The sequence below is a fragment of the Sarcophilus harrisii genome, chromosome 2 (genome assembly GCF_902635505.1).
Source record: "Sarcophilus harrisii chromosome 2, mSarHar1.11, whole genome shotgun sequence".
NCBI classification, from domain to species: Eukaryota; Metazoa; Chordata; class Mammalia; order Dasyuromorphia; family Dasyuridae; genus Sarcophilus; species Sarcophilus harrisii.
This window is the reverse complement of record NC_045427.1, coordinates 37,712,057-37,728,700: the sequence shown is the minus strand read 5'-3', so window position 1 is coordinate 37,728,700 and position 16,644 is coordinate 37,712,057. Positions and strand designations below refer to the sequence as shown.

General features: G+C 39.1%; 1 protein-coding gene across 1 annotated transcript in view; it reads right to left on the bottom strand.

Annotated features, from left to right (window-relative positions):
- Positions 1 to 16,644, bottom strand: part of HYDIN (HYDIN axonemal central pair apparatus protein) — a 404,272-nt gene that overhangs the window by 330,960 nt on the left and 56,668 nt on the right. The window contains exons 5-6 of the mRNA XM_031949959.1: positions 14,056 to 14,190; positions 1 to 125 (exon numbers count right to left, since the gene is read on the bottom strand). The exon at positions 1 to 125 is cut by the window's left edge and continues 75 nt beyond it. Coding sequence (XP_031805819.1) covers positions 1 to 125; positions 14,056 to 14,190 — 260 coding nt within the window. The remainder of the gene's footprint in view (positions 126 to 14,055; positions 14,191 to 16,644) is intronic.

Below are 16,644 nucleotides of genomic sequence, written 5' to 3'. Positions count from 1 at the left end.
TTGACGGGACAAACGCCAAAGTTCAGCTCGTCGGGAAAATCCAGGATGGCACGAGCGCCCCGAGCCTTAATGGGCACGATGAACTTTTCTCTCTCAGTCACACAGGTCAGCACGTGGGAATAATCCTAGGAGGAAGAGGAGGGTTCATCAGCCGGAGGCCATGGGGGGGCGGGGGGGGCGCTTGGGCTTCTAGGTGGCAGCTGCTAGACCCCGCACAGAGTTTGACCTGTGGGAGAACGGCCAGCCGAGTCACAGCGATGAACTTCCCCTGGTGCGCTTTGGCCAATGGGAAACACATCTTATGGAAATGCACGTGATCTCAGGGGTGGCTGGGCCTGGAGTCGGGAGAAGTGATCTTCCCAAGTTCGAATCCAGCCTCAGCCCCTGGTCAAGGCCCTTCACCATTTGCCTCAGTTTCCTCATCTGTAAAATGAGCTGGAGGAGGACATGGCAAACCACTGCAGAATCTCTGCCGAGAAAACCGCCAAGGGGTCACAGAGAGTCTGGCTCTCCTGAAAACTCATAAAATGGCTAACATTGATCCCGTGCTCTGAGGCCACAGAACACTTTACACCGGACACTCATGGGAGCCTCCCAAAGCCTCGGAGGCCGAGATGGCGTGATGAGAGGCCAGCTGAGGAGGCCACACCTACTGAGATTCAGCCAAGGGAGGGCCCTGGGCAGGATTTGAATTCAGGTTTTCTTGGCCCAAGTCCAGTGGTTCTTCTCTTCCCCCATGTCACCAAAAAAAAAAAAAAAAAAAAAAAAGTCAGAAAGGGAAAGCACTGCAGGGCTGGAAAAGAACTGAACCCTGAGCCTGGTAATAAGTGGTCTGACATCCCGCGGGCCCTTCTTCAGGCTTTCCAAAGACCTTCCCAGGGGGAGCTGCATGAATGGCCGAAGACCTAAGACCTAATCTAATGGGAAGCCGCCCCAGTAGTGACTCTCTCTCCGTGACCCCCTCTGGGGGCCTCTTGGCAAGGACACTGGAGGGGTCGGCCATTTCCTCCTCTGGTTCTTTTTGCAGAGGAGACAGGGCCCCCAAGGGGTGAAGTGACCTGCTCAGGGTCCCACAACTCCCGAGTGTCTGAGCAGATTCAAACCACTGAAGATGAGTCCTGTGGGCCCCAGGGCCAGGGCTTTACCCAGTGCCCCACTTAGCTGCCTCCCTCCCCCCCAAAACTGCTTTCAGACAATAAATGAGTCTCGCCTTGATTTCGGACCGGCTGAAATCCTGCCTTCACAATGAATGTTTTGCATTTATACAACAAGAATCTTGTTAAGGAGAGCAACCTTGAAAGTTGCAATGGCCTTGGTCGTTCCAGGGGATACGTGTTAAAGCCTGCGGCCTACCTGTGACACAGACACGAACTCAAGATGCCCAATGAGGCACAGATTTTTTTTTTTGGACATATGAATATAGGCATTTGAGATTTCTTGTTAGAAGGATTTTTTTTTCTTTGTCTCATAGATTTCCTCCCCCTCCAATTTAGGGGAATGGGAAAAGGGCTTTTTAAAAAAAACAAAATTAATGCTTTGTGTTGGGAAAAAATCAACATTTAGTTTTCTAAAGTAAAATACTAAAGAGTCCCAAGATTTTAAAAACTGGGCATATTAATTCAATTAAACACTTATTAAGCAGTCTTATACTTACACCTGACCACTAGGAAGTACAGCAGATAGAATGCTGCACCTCCAGTCACAAAGAGCTGAGTTCAAATCCAGTCTTAGATACTTACTAGCTGGGTGATCTGAAAAAGTCATTTGGCCTCTGGCTGCCTTGATTTCCTCAATTTAAAAAATGAGAATAATAACAACTCCTATTCAGCAGGATTATTATCAGGATCAAATGTGATAATATTTTGTAAAAAATATTTGTAAAAAACTTAACACATTGCCTGGCACACAGTAGGTGCTTAATAAATGCATGTTCCCTTTCTTCATTTACATTGGCACTATCACAGAGATACTAAGATGAAACAAGATTCACACAATGCCTTCAAGAAACACCTCTCCTCTTGTATCCAGTACAAACAGTCTAGAGGCAACATCTAACTATGGCAAAGAATCATAAAAGCTACTTCCAGTCCCAAGGAAAATGCATTTTTTCATAGAGATAAAAAAAATGAAATAAAGATAATAAACTTCCCAATTTCCAGCAACTTAATAGAATCAAAAAATGTAAATAGTTAGCTCATTTAGAGTCCATGGTGTGTTATGACTAAAATACTCTATCAACAATGTCATTTCCTACATGCTAGAGAACAATACAGAAACGAGTCTTCTCAGCATTGCTGCCAAAGCCAGCCTCGCCCCTTGGTCGGCATCCTATCCAAGCGAGTCTCTGGCTCGGGGAGTCGACCTTCCATGTGTTCCTCTATTATCCTGATGCTCAGTCTCCTTTCCATTCTCTCTTCCCCCCAAAGTCAGACCTCACATCCAACAAACCAAAGCTAGACTCACTGGCTTTGGCTATTATTAGCTTTTTCTCCCAATAGGTATTCCAGATTATTGCCTCCAGGCCATTATTAAATATTCCTGTGTGAGGATCTAGGCTCCCAGCATAGCCACAATAGCCCCTGGGTCTGGTTTGTTCTCTCAAGGTAATGTCGAGTTCAAAAGAAACCTGGGTTCCACTGCCGAGGGCTGACTCCAGAAGAGCCTGGCAGATTATATTCAACCACCAGATAAATCAGATTGAGTCTTTTTTAAAAAGCTTTTGTAGAATGTCGATTTCAAGCAGTCAAGTGTTTGGCTATAGATTTCTATTTCTTATATTTCTCGTGTTGCCATGGCCAAAGAATCCATCACTCAGGGGCTGACATCTTCCCAGTGAACATCTCTTCACACATAGCCTAGTATCCCCTGGACAGCAGACATTGTCTGTTGCTAAGATACGCTTAAAGTCTTTCTAATTTTTTAAAAATATTTTTACTTAATTACAGTTATATTAAAATTAAAGCGTGCTATTATTCAAAAATCATTTTGCATGATCTGGGCAGTAGCCAGCATACTGCGGTTACAAAAATATTAACTGATGGTAATTAAAATGTATTTTCAAAGCTGTCACTGAAGATCTGGGGGCAAAAGAATGACAGAGGAGTCACTAAATCCATCGGATTAAGGTCACCTGATAATGATAAAGGAAAATTAAAGGGCATGTAGATAGATAACAGATAGCAGCTGAGGACCTAAATAAAATTCCTTAGGTGAGTTTGGTCAAACGTTTTTATGATTTGGGATGAAAAAAAGATTGAGGTGTGTTTGATCTAATAAATTCCTTTGTCAAAATCAATCCACATATCCATAAACGAAAGCACTCCAACGACAGCTTCTCAACAGTCATTTTTTTTAAAATGTTCCAGTCTCTGAGTTTATGTATTTAATATGATCATATATAACATAGTATTATGTAATATAACATTATATATTATTCTAATAGTTTATTATTAATTCAGGGAAGATGGTCTAGTTTGCAAGCTAGGCAAATACTCCAGTCAATGAATTTTATTTCAGTGCATTCAGGGATTCAAGTAATCAAATAGCCCAAGTGTTTAATTACTTAGTTCTCTTCCTCCCCTCATTTATTAAGAGTTGATAACATGAATGATAACATTACTGCATTTAACAGTCTTGTCTTATACAACAGTGCTCTCAGGTATAATTTCGGTCTCATCTGGGGTCCACAGGGTTTTTATTAAGTGCACAGCCAACACTAGCAGAGAGTAGTTGTGAAAATTCAGTCAACCTGAGCCATGCAGCAGAATCACAGGTTTGATCCCAGTTCAGTTTATAAAGAAAGGGAAGAAAAACATGATCAAATGCTATTCTTTAAAAGTGCAAGTGGGACTAGGCACCTAACCTGTTACAGATAACATAATAGTCTGTGGCTAGCAAAGGTAAGAGCAATCCAGACAGATCCTTTTACCTCTCCTGACTCACTAACATGCTGCCATAACAAATGGTCCTGTTGATGGCTCAGGATAGAGCATTGGACTTGCTTCTGACACTTACTGTGTGACCCCAGACAGGCCCCTCAATTTCTTTGTGCCTCAGTTTCTTTATCTGCAAAAAATGGAGTGGGAAGCAGACCTGAAGGTCTCCAAAGTTCCTGCCAGATCCTATGACTAATTGAGACTTACTTACTTCACTCAGGATATGCTATGGATGAATCTGTGATTTAATTGGTGAAGGAAACTACCAGGTGAGGAATCTCCCTCTACCAGTGCAGGTTAGCCTCTTATAGTGTCACTTCTCTTGTCTAGAGTATTAAGAAATAAAGTGACTTACCTAGATTATTATAGGTTTGGGGGGGGAAAAGGCTATGGCTAATCCAGTCTAGTGACACTGGATTGTGGAAGGGAATAAAGAAGGAAAGATAGGAAGGGGTTCGGTTGGGAAAAGCTTTAAACAGCAGAGCTTTTTCTTTGTGATCCTGGAGATAACAGGAAACATGGGCTTTGAGGAAAATCACTTTGGCAACTGAGTAAAGTTCTTAAAAAGGTGGGGAGACAAGGCAAGGAGGCTAACCAAAAGGACAATCACTCATGCAGATGTGAGATGATGAGGGACTCCATCCATGTGGGAGCTATATGAGTGAAAAAAGGGAAAGCATATATACAAGATTCTGGAAGGTGATGAGGGTCTAAACCAGAATTCTGAATATATATCTGTATAAATATACAGATATATATTCATATACATATATACATACACACATGACAGGTGCTGTGAAGATGGAGTCAACAAAACTTGACAACTAGTTGGACATGAGGAATGAGAGAAAGAAAAGGTTTGAGCAAGACTTCTCAGTTACAAATTTCAGTACCTGTCTAGAAGAGTGGGATTCTCTACAGAAATAGGGAGATTCAGAGGGGATTGCTTTTACAGAGAATATGATAAATTCAGTTTTGAATGTGTTGAGTTTGGAATGCCTACTGGATATCCAACTGGTGTTTCAGGTGTGGCGATTATGACTGAATCAGGAGAGAGATTACGACTGAAAATCCAGATCCAGAAGTCAGCTACAAAGAGATGATTATTAAACCCTAAAAGCCAAAGAGATGATTATTGAACCCTAGAAGCTGATGGCATCTTTGAGAGAAGGTCTAACATAGAGAAAGAAAAAGGGTCACCAGACAGAACCTTAGAGACTTTTCAAAATAAGTGGACAGAACATGAGATGAGATGACATTTTACATAATTATAACTTTGAATGATACCAATCTGAACACATGCCTTGGAGAGGTCAAATAGGATAAGGGCAGACAAGGGGGCATCAGATTCAGCCAGTAAGAGATAGTTAGTAATTGTAAAAAGTGCAATTTTAGTTGAGTTCCACTGTGGACAAGTTGAATTTGAGAAGCAAATGGGACCTTTAGGTTGGAAATGCTTAACAGATGGTTCAGGAGAGAGATTAGAATGGGACATATAGATCTACTTATTACTCAAATAAAAAGGATAATCTAACCCATGGAAACTGATGCTATTCCCGACTCACTAACCTCTAACTGAAACGTAGCATTTTCTCCAATTATTTAAAAGCGTTATTCTGAGTAGGAGGTCACAGACTCTGTCAGACTTCCAGTGAGGTCTGGGACACAAGAAAGGTTAAGAACCCCCACGGTAAGTGGCAGAGAACACTGTCATGTAAAGAAAGAGAAGGTACATGGTGAGACTCATTAGGGAAAGGAGAGCCGGGAAAATGTAACTGCAAGGATCCAAAAGAGAAAGAGAGCTCAATTGTTGGCATGAAATGCTCTAGGGAGGTCAGAACGAATGAGGAAAGAGAAAGGACCAGAGAAAATAAAAGTTGAGAGATGACAAGGATACAGGAGTGAATAATTTCAGCTGGTTGGTAGAACCAGGAGCCAGATTCCAAGGAACCCTTCATAAAAAGAAATAGCAAAGAATGGTGCAATGGAGCCATGTTTGTGAAAGCAAGGTGATTACAGGGGTAATGATCCAAAGAGACCACAAGGTTCTAAGGGAAAGGCTTGGGTTTCTTGTGTTGGGGGATGTTTTCAGGATAAGGGAGACCCACATGTGTTTTTAAGCCACAAGAAAGGAGGGAATCTCAATCCCTCAATAAGGAGGGATTGAGAAGGAGAGATAGGGAGGGACAAGAGGCAAGCTTATGGAGAGGTTAAGAAGGACTGGGGTTGGCAAGAACAACTTCACTTTGCTCAGAGATTAAAGGAGAGTGAAAGAAATAACAGGATATTGTGGTGTGAAGGAGTTTTGAGGTACAAAGTAGAGGAAAAAAGGAAGCTAGTTTAAGGTGACCTTAATTAGGAGACATAAGGAAGGCTTTCTTTGAGAAGGAAGGGAAAGGAGGCTGTAGGATGGTTGGGGGAAAGAAGAGCGAGTCTGAAACATTCTCTATGTGGAGAATGATACTGTCAATCACGGAAGAATAACATGGCTGCTAGGCACAGGGAACCCAGTTGTACTGGGTACCAATCACGAGGGCAGCCCAATGGGAGACTTTCTCCAGCAGCAGTTAGTTGCACTCCAGGAGGAACAGTGGGTTGGGAGGGGAGTCCAGGGTCTGTTTCTGCAAGACATTAGCAGCAGCAGCACAATGAGAACAGCAACAAGAGATCCAAGGGCAGAAGATAATATATGTGAACCATTTAACTATAAGCTTAATACTATGGTGGGAGAAAAATGAACCAGAAGTAGGAGGAAAGGGAAAGGTAGAAAGACTGTGAGTTGAAAAGGAGATGAAGAAAAGATGTCAAGAATGGCTAAATGAAATATAGGAGAAAAAAAACAGCAACCCTGAAGCATGCCCAAGAGACACAATATTGGACTGGTGACTGGAATTCAGAATTAGGAAGGCTGGCTCTATTGTGTGGGGATTCCCATGCATAAAGGGCAAAATTAATTTAATGATAGCCAATATGACCATAAAGAGAGAAGAGAGAGAAGAGAATAGAGTTCAGGGCAGAGCCTGAAGGGGACAACGAGGCTTAGGGAATTTCAAAGGGGTAGGGAAGGTAATATGCTAGGATGGGAGGGAAAGTTACATTTTTCTAACTTCTAATTTATTTAGTTAAATTATTTATTTAAACTAAATTATTAAATTTAAATAAAATTATTTAAAAACATGATTCTAAGAAGGGGTTCATAGACTATCAAATTACTGTGGTGGGTAGAGACACACAAAAGGTTAAAAACCTTTTGTTTTTATGTATGTAGAAGTATGTAGGAGAGAGTACTGTCATGGAAATCAAGTCTCTCAGATTATGGGATGAACAAAAAAAATCTAAAGACGCAGAATGGAAAGGTCTAAGAGAAGGCTCTGAGATTTAGCAATTTAGAAATGGTTGGTCAGGATGATTTCAGAAAGACCTGGAGAGACTTACATGAACTGATGCTAAGTGAAATGAGCAGAACCAGGAGATCATTGTACATGGCAACAAGATTATATGATGATCAATTCTGATGGATGTGGCTCTCTTCAATGAGATGATTCAGAGCAGTTCCAATGATCTTGTGATGAAGAGAGCCATCTATACCCAGAGAGAGGATTATGGGAACTGAATGTGGATCACAACATAGCATGTTCACTCTTTTTGTTGTTTGCGTGAATTTTATTTTGCTTCTCTTTTTTTCTGGTTTGATTTGATTTTTCTTGTGAGGCAAGATAATTATATAAATATGTATGCATATATTCGATTTAACATATATTTCTACATGTTTAACATAAAGAGATGGATGGTAATCTTTGAGACACCCATTTCAATGGAGTGAATGGGCCAGAAGCCAGAATGCAAAGGGTTTAGGAGTGTATGTGCCTGAGCAAGTAGCAGAGCGGCCAATGTGGACCACGCTAAGAGTTTAGCAAGAAAAAGGAGGAAATTTGCTACCTTGACCTTATAACTGAGTCCAATCAAGAATGTTTAAGAAAGAGGAGATCTGAACATGGAAGTGGTTGGGAAGAAAGCAGAGAAAGAGGGATTAAAGATGGGATTAGATTACATGACTGTTGAGCTCCCTTCAAGTCTGACATTCCACAGTTCTACAAGTGCCCAAATTAAGCCCGATTTGTCTAGTGGTTGTTCGAAAAAAGGATATAAAAGCTTTAACTGTCTTCAGGGAATTGGACTTGGGTGGTTCATTGCCAGGAAGTCTCTTGTGTCAAAATACAATAAATTTTCTTAAGAAAAAGAAAGAAGTTTCAATAGGAGTCCTAATTCCTAGACTCAGTCCTACTGTGATATGTTTTTATAATTTGGGGAAAGTTAATTTACTATGTAAGCAAAACATTTTTTCATTAACAATTCACTGGAAAAATACAAATTCAAAGAGCATTCCAACTTTGAACTTTAAAAAAAAGGTAGCTGATTTGTGCAGTGTGGTTTGAACATTAACTATCACATTTCTATAGTGTACTCTACTTGCACAAGGATTATCAAATTAATAACATTACACATAATCTTCAATCTAATCTTTGAAATAAGAGACAAGAAAAAGCAATGTGAATGTATTGCACCTGTTATCTGAGTATTTAACATCGTGGACAATTTAAATCCCCATGAAGCTGAATTAGTAGATGACAGAAAAAATTGTAAATTGTATTATCATTTTGGACATCTTAATATAATGTGGGTGTAGAAAATCCAATTGAAAGGGGACTGGCTTATTAAGTTGTGGCACACTGCAATTTACATATCTCCTTCTCCAGATGTGGGGTGGGTAAACGAAGATGGGGGTGAGCAAAGATCAGCAGGGGATAAAGGAAAAATATAGATTTCCACTAGTTGGGGCATTTGGGGAGAAAGAGACCCCTTCTGAAAATGTTTTATTTTTATTTTTCCTAAGATAAATGTGGATCAAATAACATTTCTCTGTTATCCTCCGTGATACAGCTAAAAATTGTACCCTCAGCTTTGGTCAGCCTTTTCACAAATGTATAGTTGGTTACAAGAGGGACTGAGCAAGAAAATGTGAATGCATCCATCTCTACAACTCTATCAGTCCCTCCTCGCCTCCCCCCCAGTGGAGCAATTTAAAGAGGGCTGTGAGTTGGAATCCTATGTGATTTGGGCAAATCATTTGACTTCTCTGGGTCTTAGTTTACTTGTATATAAAAAATGGGCTGAGAATGGGTAAGCTGTGCTAGGAAGGTAACCCTATACACATATATATACACACACACACATACACACATGAGAGAAAGAGAAACGTGTTTGCATGTTTTCTCCATCACAAGAGTACAGCTGAAATAAATATTCCCTTGTAAAAGCTAATCAATGCTAGTGGTTAAATAGAACTGGACTGTCAGTCACTAGCATCTCGGGAGAGAGGGAGCAGATGCTGGGGGTATTGAGCCAACAGAATGTGGGGAAAGAAAATTCAATCCTCAAACCCAAGGGGCAGGTGGAAGGGGCTTATCTCAGGGATAGTGGGTCAGAGCACCCCTGCTACACTATGATTCATCATCACCACTGGAAAAAATAACTCAAAGTTCATTTGTTTTTCTGACAGTCAGTCAATAGTATCCTCTTTGTGTATAAATGCAACATTATTCTTCTTGCTTTTATTTTCATTATTATCATAGTCCATTTTTGTCTTTGTATTCCCAGCATCTAACAGAGTGTCTTAGAGAAGGCTCTTAATAAATGTTAATAAATGTTGAGGTGAACCTTTATTATTAACAAGACAGGAGTTGGGGATTGAAGGTGTCAACATGAAAAGAAAGAAAAAGAGAACATAAGTCCATCCTTGTTGAAGAGGCAGGTGTCCTGCAAATTACAAATGTGGATTCCCAAGACCAAGATATTCATTTTCATACCAAATACCAGTGTCCCCAGGAGACTGAGGTTTTAAAATTTGCCCCAAACTAGGAAAACCTGTTAAATTTCCCCTGGCACCTCTCCCCGTGCCTATTCATATCTTAGAAATGGAACTTTACAGCCTTCAGTACCTTTTAAAAACCTGAAAGGATTAATAATACATGAAATTTTCAATTAGTTTATTTTAAAATCAAAAGTTTCCCAGTAGATATGTACTATACGGGCACATAGAATTGCATGATGGAATAAAAATGTCCATAGTTCCACAAAGAACTGTAAAACAGGACCATGTAAACAAAGCAACAGCTAGACTTACTCCCTGGAAATGGGCCCCTGTGGAAAAATTAACTTTTCATATTCATGAAGTCAATGCCAATATAACCAAGATGCATTTCAGCTATTTATTTGCTATGTAATTATGCAGCAAAAAAATCCTCTAGAGGGTTCTTAATCCTGAATGATGGAAATATGTTTATCCAACAGAAGGCATGTTTTCTCCATCACAAGAGATAATAAAAGAAGGTCCCATTGCTTCAAATCAGCAGTCTGACTTACAAGCTACAAAATTCACAATTGCTTTTCTTTAGGAACATGCAGTAAATAATTTTGACTATCTAACGGCATCCCAAGTACCTTTCATTTCATAGACAGGTCATATACAGTGCCTTATAGAAAAGAATAACTATTTTAAAACATACTTATGTAGCTATATTCGTCTATTTTGATATTGATACATCCAATTTGCAGGTCTAAATCAATTAAGGAAATAAATACTTGACTCCAAAATGTCAAGGAATATTGGGGGAGAGATGGTATTGTTAGCACAATAGTTAATAATTTTATAAGCACATACAACTGTGTTAAGTGCTTTGCAAAAAAAAAAAATTAAATATGCTCCTTTCCTGCTTGCTTTCCAGAAAAGAGACTTTAAACAAAGGTCAATGTATACTCTTTCTATATCCTTAAAGTGCTGGAGAGAGAGAAAGCTGGGAAGGTGTCCATTAACCATCTTCTTTTCTTTCCAATTCTCAAGCTATACCACCTTTAACTCTAAACCTATGATTCTTTACTCTTAGACCAAGTTATTGCCCTTGCACCTAAACCAAAAAAAGAGAAGGTAGATGGAAAAGCATTCATTAAACACCTGCTGTGTGCCAGGTAATAGTAACACCACTTTGCAATATTATTTCACTTGATCCTGACAACATCCCTGAGGGGTAGGTGCCATAATTATCCTTACTTTTATCACTGGAGAAAGTGAGGTGGACAGAGGTAAAGCATCTCAGAGTTTTATGGCTAGTAAGCATCTGAATTTGAATTGTGGTCTTTCTAGTGGGTCCAATGCTCTGTGCTCTATGGCATCCAACATGTAGCCTCCAGTGACCTTACTCTTTCTAGACCCTGGACACAGATGTTCGTTCTCCAACAGGATGCTTGTAACAAATCCCATTTTTTCCCTCTATTTTTTTCTTTTTTTGTCTTTTAAGTATATTTTTTTCTATATGAGACGGCTGCCTAAGTGGGGGTGGGGGTGGGGTAGAAATACTATACTGAGAAAAAATTTAAATTACATTAATAAAAACTTTTTCTAAAAGCATCCTGATTGCCTGAAAGTCATAACCAATTTTTTTTAAAAGTCCAGACATCCTATTTCAAGAAATCATAAAATAAAACTTCCTAGATCTTTTAGAACCAAAGGACAAAATAAAAATAGAACTCTCTGGTCACCAACTAGAAGAAAACCCAAATTAAGAACTCCCAAGAATATTACAGCCAAAATCTAAAGCTTCCAATCAAAGGAAAAAAATAATTCTAGCATTTTTTTTCAGAAAGAAAGATTGCAAGTACCAAGGAGCCACAAGATCACAAAAGATTTAACAATAACTACCACAAAGGAGCAGAGAGTTTGGAATATGATAGTCCAGAAAGCAAAATATATAAGTTTAGTATTAAAAAAAACTATCTGGAGAAGTTCTTATTGATTTACTACACTTTTACCTTTGCATTATGTCTTTTCATATTATACAATTGTCTGTCCCTGTATTTTGAATTTGAATCAACGTTTAGGTCATAAATCCCAAAGGCAAAAGGGATCGTGTGGTTAAGTTGGTCTGAACAGTTTTTCCCGATGGTAATCTGGGGACCTATATCCATCCCTACCCATTAGGGAAGAAATAGTTTCTTCTCTTCTTCCTGACTGAGATCTGCTCACATAAGAGAAGGTCATGAAAAGAGACTTAAGAGTTCAAAGGCAGTGTTGGTGGCAGTACTGCCTGGGACAGGGCATTTTAAAGAAGCATAGATCCTGACACTGGAAAGGATTCCAAAGGATTCTCTAGTCTGTCTCATTGCCTTTAAGTTAGATATGTTGAAGCTGAAGCAACTGAATTCATGGAAGGTAAAACTGAAACAAATTGAAGAACAAAGGATAGTCTACTTCTCAGATCTGTGAAAAAGAATGGAATTTGTGGCCAAGGAAGAATTAGAGTACATTATGAAATGTAAAAATGGATAATTTCGATTTTATTAAGTTAAAAACTTTTTGTACAAATAAAACCAATGCAGACAAGATTAAAAGAGAAGCAAAAAACTGGGGAATTTTTTTAACATCCAAGGATGCTAATACAGGCCTTCTTTCTAAAAGATACAGAGAATTGACTCAAATTTATAAGAATATAATTCATCTCCAATTGATAAATGATCAAAGGATATCAACAGACATTGAATTGTGGTCTTCCTACTGGGTCTAATTCTCTGTGCTCTATGGCATCCAACAAGCAGCCTCCAGTGACCTTACTCTTTCTAGACCCTGGGCATAGATGTCAGTTCTTCTACCAGGATGCTCGTAAAAAAATCCCATTTTTCCCTCTATTTTTTCTTTTTTTTATCTTTTAAGTACATATTTCTCTATATGAGCCATTTCTAGCCATAAGAAAAAACTGAAGCCATTTCTAGCCACAAGAAAAAAAATCTCTAAATCACTACTGATCAGAGAAAGGGAAATTAAGACAACTCACTCACCACTACTATCTCTCAGATTGGCTAAGATGACAAGAAAAGATAATGATAAATGTTGGAAAGGATGTGGGAAAACTGGGACACTTAATACATTGTTGATGGAGTTGTGAACTGATCTAACCATTCTGGAGAGTAATAAAGAATTATGCCCAAATGACTATCAAACTGTGCATACCCTTTGATCCAGCAGTGTCTCTACTGGACTTATATCCTAAAGAGATCTTAAAGGAAGGAAATGGACCATATGTTTGTAGCAACCCTTTTTGTAGTGGCTAGAAACTGGAAACTGAGTGGATGCTCATCAGCTGGAGAATGGCTAAATAAGTTATGGTATATGAATGTTATGGAATATTATTGTTCTGTAAGAAACGATCAGTGGGATGATTTCAGAGAGACCAGGAGAGACATGAACTGATGCTAAGTGAAATAAGCAGAACCAGCAGATAATTTTACAAAGCAACAACGATTATGTGACAATCAGCTGTGATAGATATAGCTCTTTTCAACAGTGAGGTGATTCAAGCCAATTCCAATAGACATGACATGGAGAGAGTCATCTGCACCCAGAGAGAGGACTATGAGCACTGAATGTAGATTGTAACATAATATTTTCACCTTTTTTGTGGTTGTTTGCTTGCTTGATTTTTGTTTTCTTTTTTGTTTTTTTTTTCCTTTTTTGATCTGATTTTTCTTGTGCAGCATGATAATTGTGGAAATATACAGAGAGAAATTGCACATGTTTAACACATATTGAATTACTTGCTGTCTAGAAGGTGAGGGGAAGGGGGGGAGAAAAAATTGGAACACAAGGTTTTGCAAGGTGAATGTTGAAAACTACAATTTGAAAATAAAAATCTAATGAATAAATAAATTTCCTAATTTAAAAAAATAGTCTTTAAAACTCACATTGGTTTCTACTTTAAAGGGAGCTAGACGGCTCAGTGGACAACATGCTGCACTTGGAGTCAGGAATGAATGAAATCAAATCCTGTCTGAAAAATATATTGACTGTATGATTATAGCTAAGTCATTTAATATCCTTATTTATAAAATGAAGATAATAATAGACCCAGGTCATACAACTGCTATAAAGACCAAAGGTGACAACATTCATCAAGTATTTTGCAAATATTAAAGCACTCTATAAATGCTATTATTTTCCCCTTTGCCTTCTCCTGGTAGGAATGATCTAATCACAAAAGCACCAGTTTCCTGAATGACTGGAACAGCTTACCTTGTTCTCTTCTGGAGTGAAGAGGATCCGGAATGTAGATGGCACCCCTGGGGCTACTTTATTACAAATATCATTGGGGCTGATGACTTTGAAGTAAGGGGAACTTTCCTCAACAATTTTCACCAATCTTGGAATCTGCAAAGAAAATATAGATGATTATGAGCAAATGGAGCATCTCTGAGAAATAGGAGAAAATGAATAGAAAATAAGGCTTGAAAGAGTATGAGAATGGGGTGACTTCAGAGGACCCTCTTTGTCTTGACTCAGTCAGTTCCCAGGTAAATTTCCAGGCTTGACATATCCCTTACCAGCTATGTGACTCTCAGACAACTAACATGATATCCCTAGGCATCTGTTTTTCTCATGGGAGATCGAGACGAATTCTATGATTTCTTCCAGCTCTAATAGTCAATGGCTTTCTGACATATAATGAGCAAGGTTGTTCAGGTCTGTCTCCAAAAACCTCATTTTGTGGGCTTCTGGTCAGGGCTAAGAGTCACCCATTCACAAATTTTTGGGATAGACATCAGAAAAAATAATAAGTCCAAAGGGTCAGGTCTACAAATCATGCTCATGATTGGCTATTACCTTTGACTGTGGAAGTATTTTAGGAATACAGGGAACAATGGATAGGCTTGTGTCGCAATCCCAACTCTAGTCAGCTAAATAGAGACTATTATCCATGGGAAGAGTCTCTGCCAAGAAAAGACCAAATGGGGTCATGGAGAGTGAGACAGGACTGAAACAAGTGAACAACAGCAACAGAACAACCTCTAAAGTGAGTGATAAAATGCCTAAGCAGTCTCTCTCAAACGATCACTCTGGATTACAGGCTGTAAACTAATGGTGCTGAAATTCTATCACATTGGGAAGGAGAGTTTATTGAGGTCAAGTAAACATGCACAATCCAGGGATCATCTAAAAATTGTCAAGCACTTTTTCCTGAGGTTGGAGTGGGGGTGGCCCTCCCTGAAGAGGAGCCATCTGAGAGAAGAGAGGAGGTGAGGTCTTTTGGTCTTGGCCGGCCCTCCTTCCCTGTCCCTACCCCTAAGCAGGACAGGAAGTCCTTTTGTCCTTTCATTAAGTGGTCCCGAAGTGCCCCTCAGGAATTGTGTGGTTTCTTTACTGGACCTCGTATAGAATGACAAGTGCATTTACAGTCTGGCTCTGGCTCCCAGTGGAGACCTGACCCTGAGCTAGTGTGGTGATGCTACTGGGACACCAGTGGGAAGATGGCAGATCCAAACTTTGTTGTACCCTTTGATTCTTTGAAAAGATTCTGCTTAGGGCTGGGGACTGGGTTGTAGAGATCATATAGAGCAATCTTTGCCTTTTTTCAGAGAAGGAAACCAAGGACCAAAGGAGGGCAGATTGGCTCGAGGTCAAATAGCTATTTCTGGAACTTAGAAATCCTAATTCTCAACTACAAACTTAACAAATTAAAATGTGTTAGTTCCCTTTTTCACCATCTCTTAGGATACACAAGGCAGGGGTATAAATTAGCTCAAGGTAAAAGACAGATAGACAGACAGATGGATGAATGGACAGATGGACAGACAAAAGACAGATGGATAGATGGATAGAAAGAGAGATAAAAGATGGATAGATAGATAAACAGACAGACAGATAGAATAGATAAACAAACATAGATAAAAGATGGGTGGATAGAAAGATAGACAGATAGGATAAATAGATAAGAGAGGGATGGATAGATATATGGATGGATGGATAGATAGACAGGATAGATAAAAAGACAGACATACAGATAGAGAAAGAAAGAAAGGGAGGGATGGATGGATGGATGGATGAATGGATAGATATAGACAAATAGGCAGATAGATAAATGAATGGATAGGTAAATAGATACATATTTAGATGCATGGGTAGGTAGATAACAGATAGAATAGATATTTATGATGGATAAAGAAATGTAGATATGTTCTTAAATGTAAAGCCTGTATAAATAATTATGAAGTCATATACTTAACAGAAACTGAAATAGCTGGCAAACACCAAAAAGAGATCTTTTTACTGGAATTTTTACTTGAATTTTGTGGTGTAAATACTGCTTATAAATGTGACCCTGAGCTCCTTGAAGCATTTTTTTCTCTCCAAGTTGCTCTTTTAGTCTTAGCCCCATTATCCTCCCTTGCTAACACTGCAGCCAAGAATTAAATCTACTCTTTTCTGCCGAGTCTACCTTTTCTGCCACTAAATTACCCCATTGATCTCTGAGAGACCTCACTGACTCCTTTCATGAATTATTGCACCGGAAATGTCTGCAAATCTTCTTGACGTTCCTGGCTTTTTGTGTAGTCTTCATTTTGTTCTCTCATCTCCTTATATATAAATTCCTTCTCTCCTCGCCCAGTGCTCTTAGGATCTTACAAATGTTCCCATCTGCCTTGACACCTAAATTTTTGCATCTCTCGGATGCTTTTTTTTTTTCACTCCATCATTTTTCACGCTACCTTGTTCTTCACACTGACCTTGTTCTATTCTTTGTAGCGTTTCTTCCAGGTGTCATGCAGAGCCCAGGGACATTTAATATTTGCTTTTGAAATACTGTCTAATTTGACTCTGAAGAAG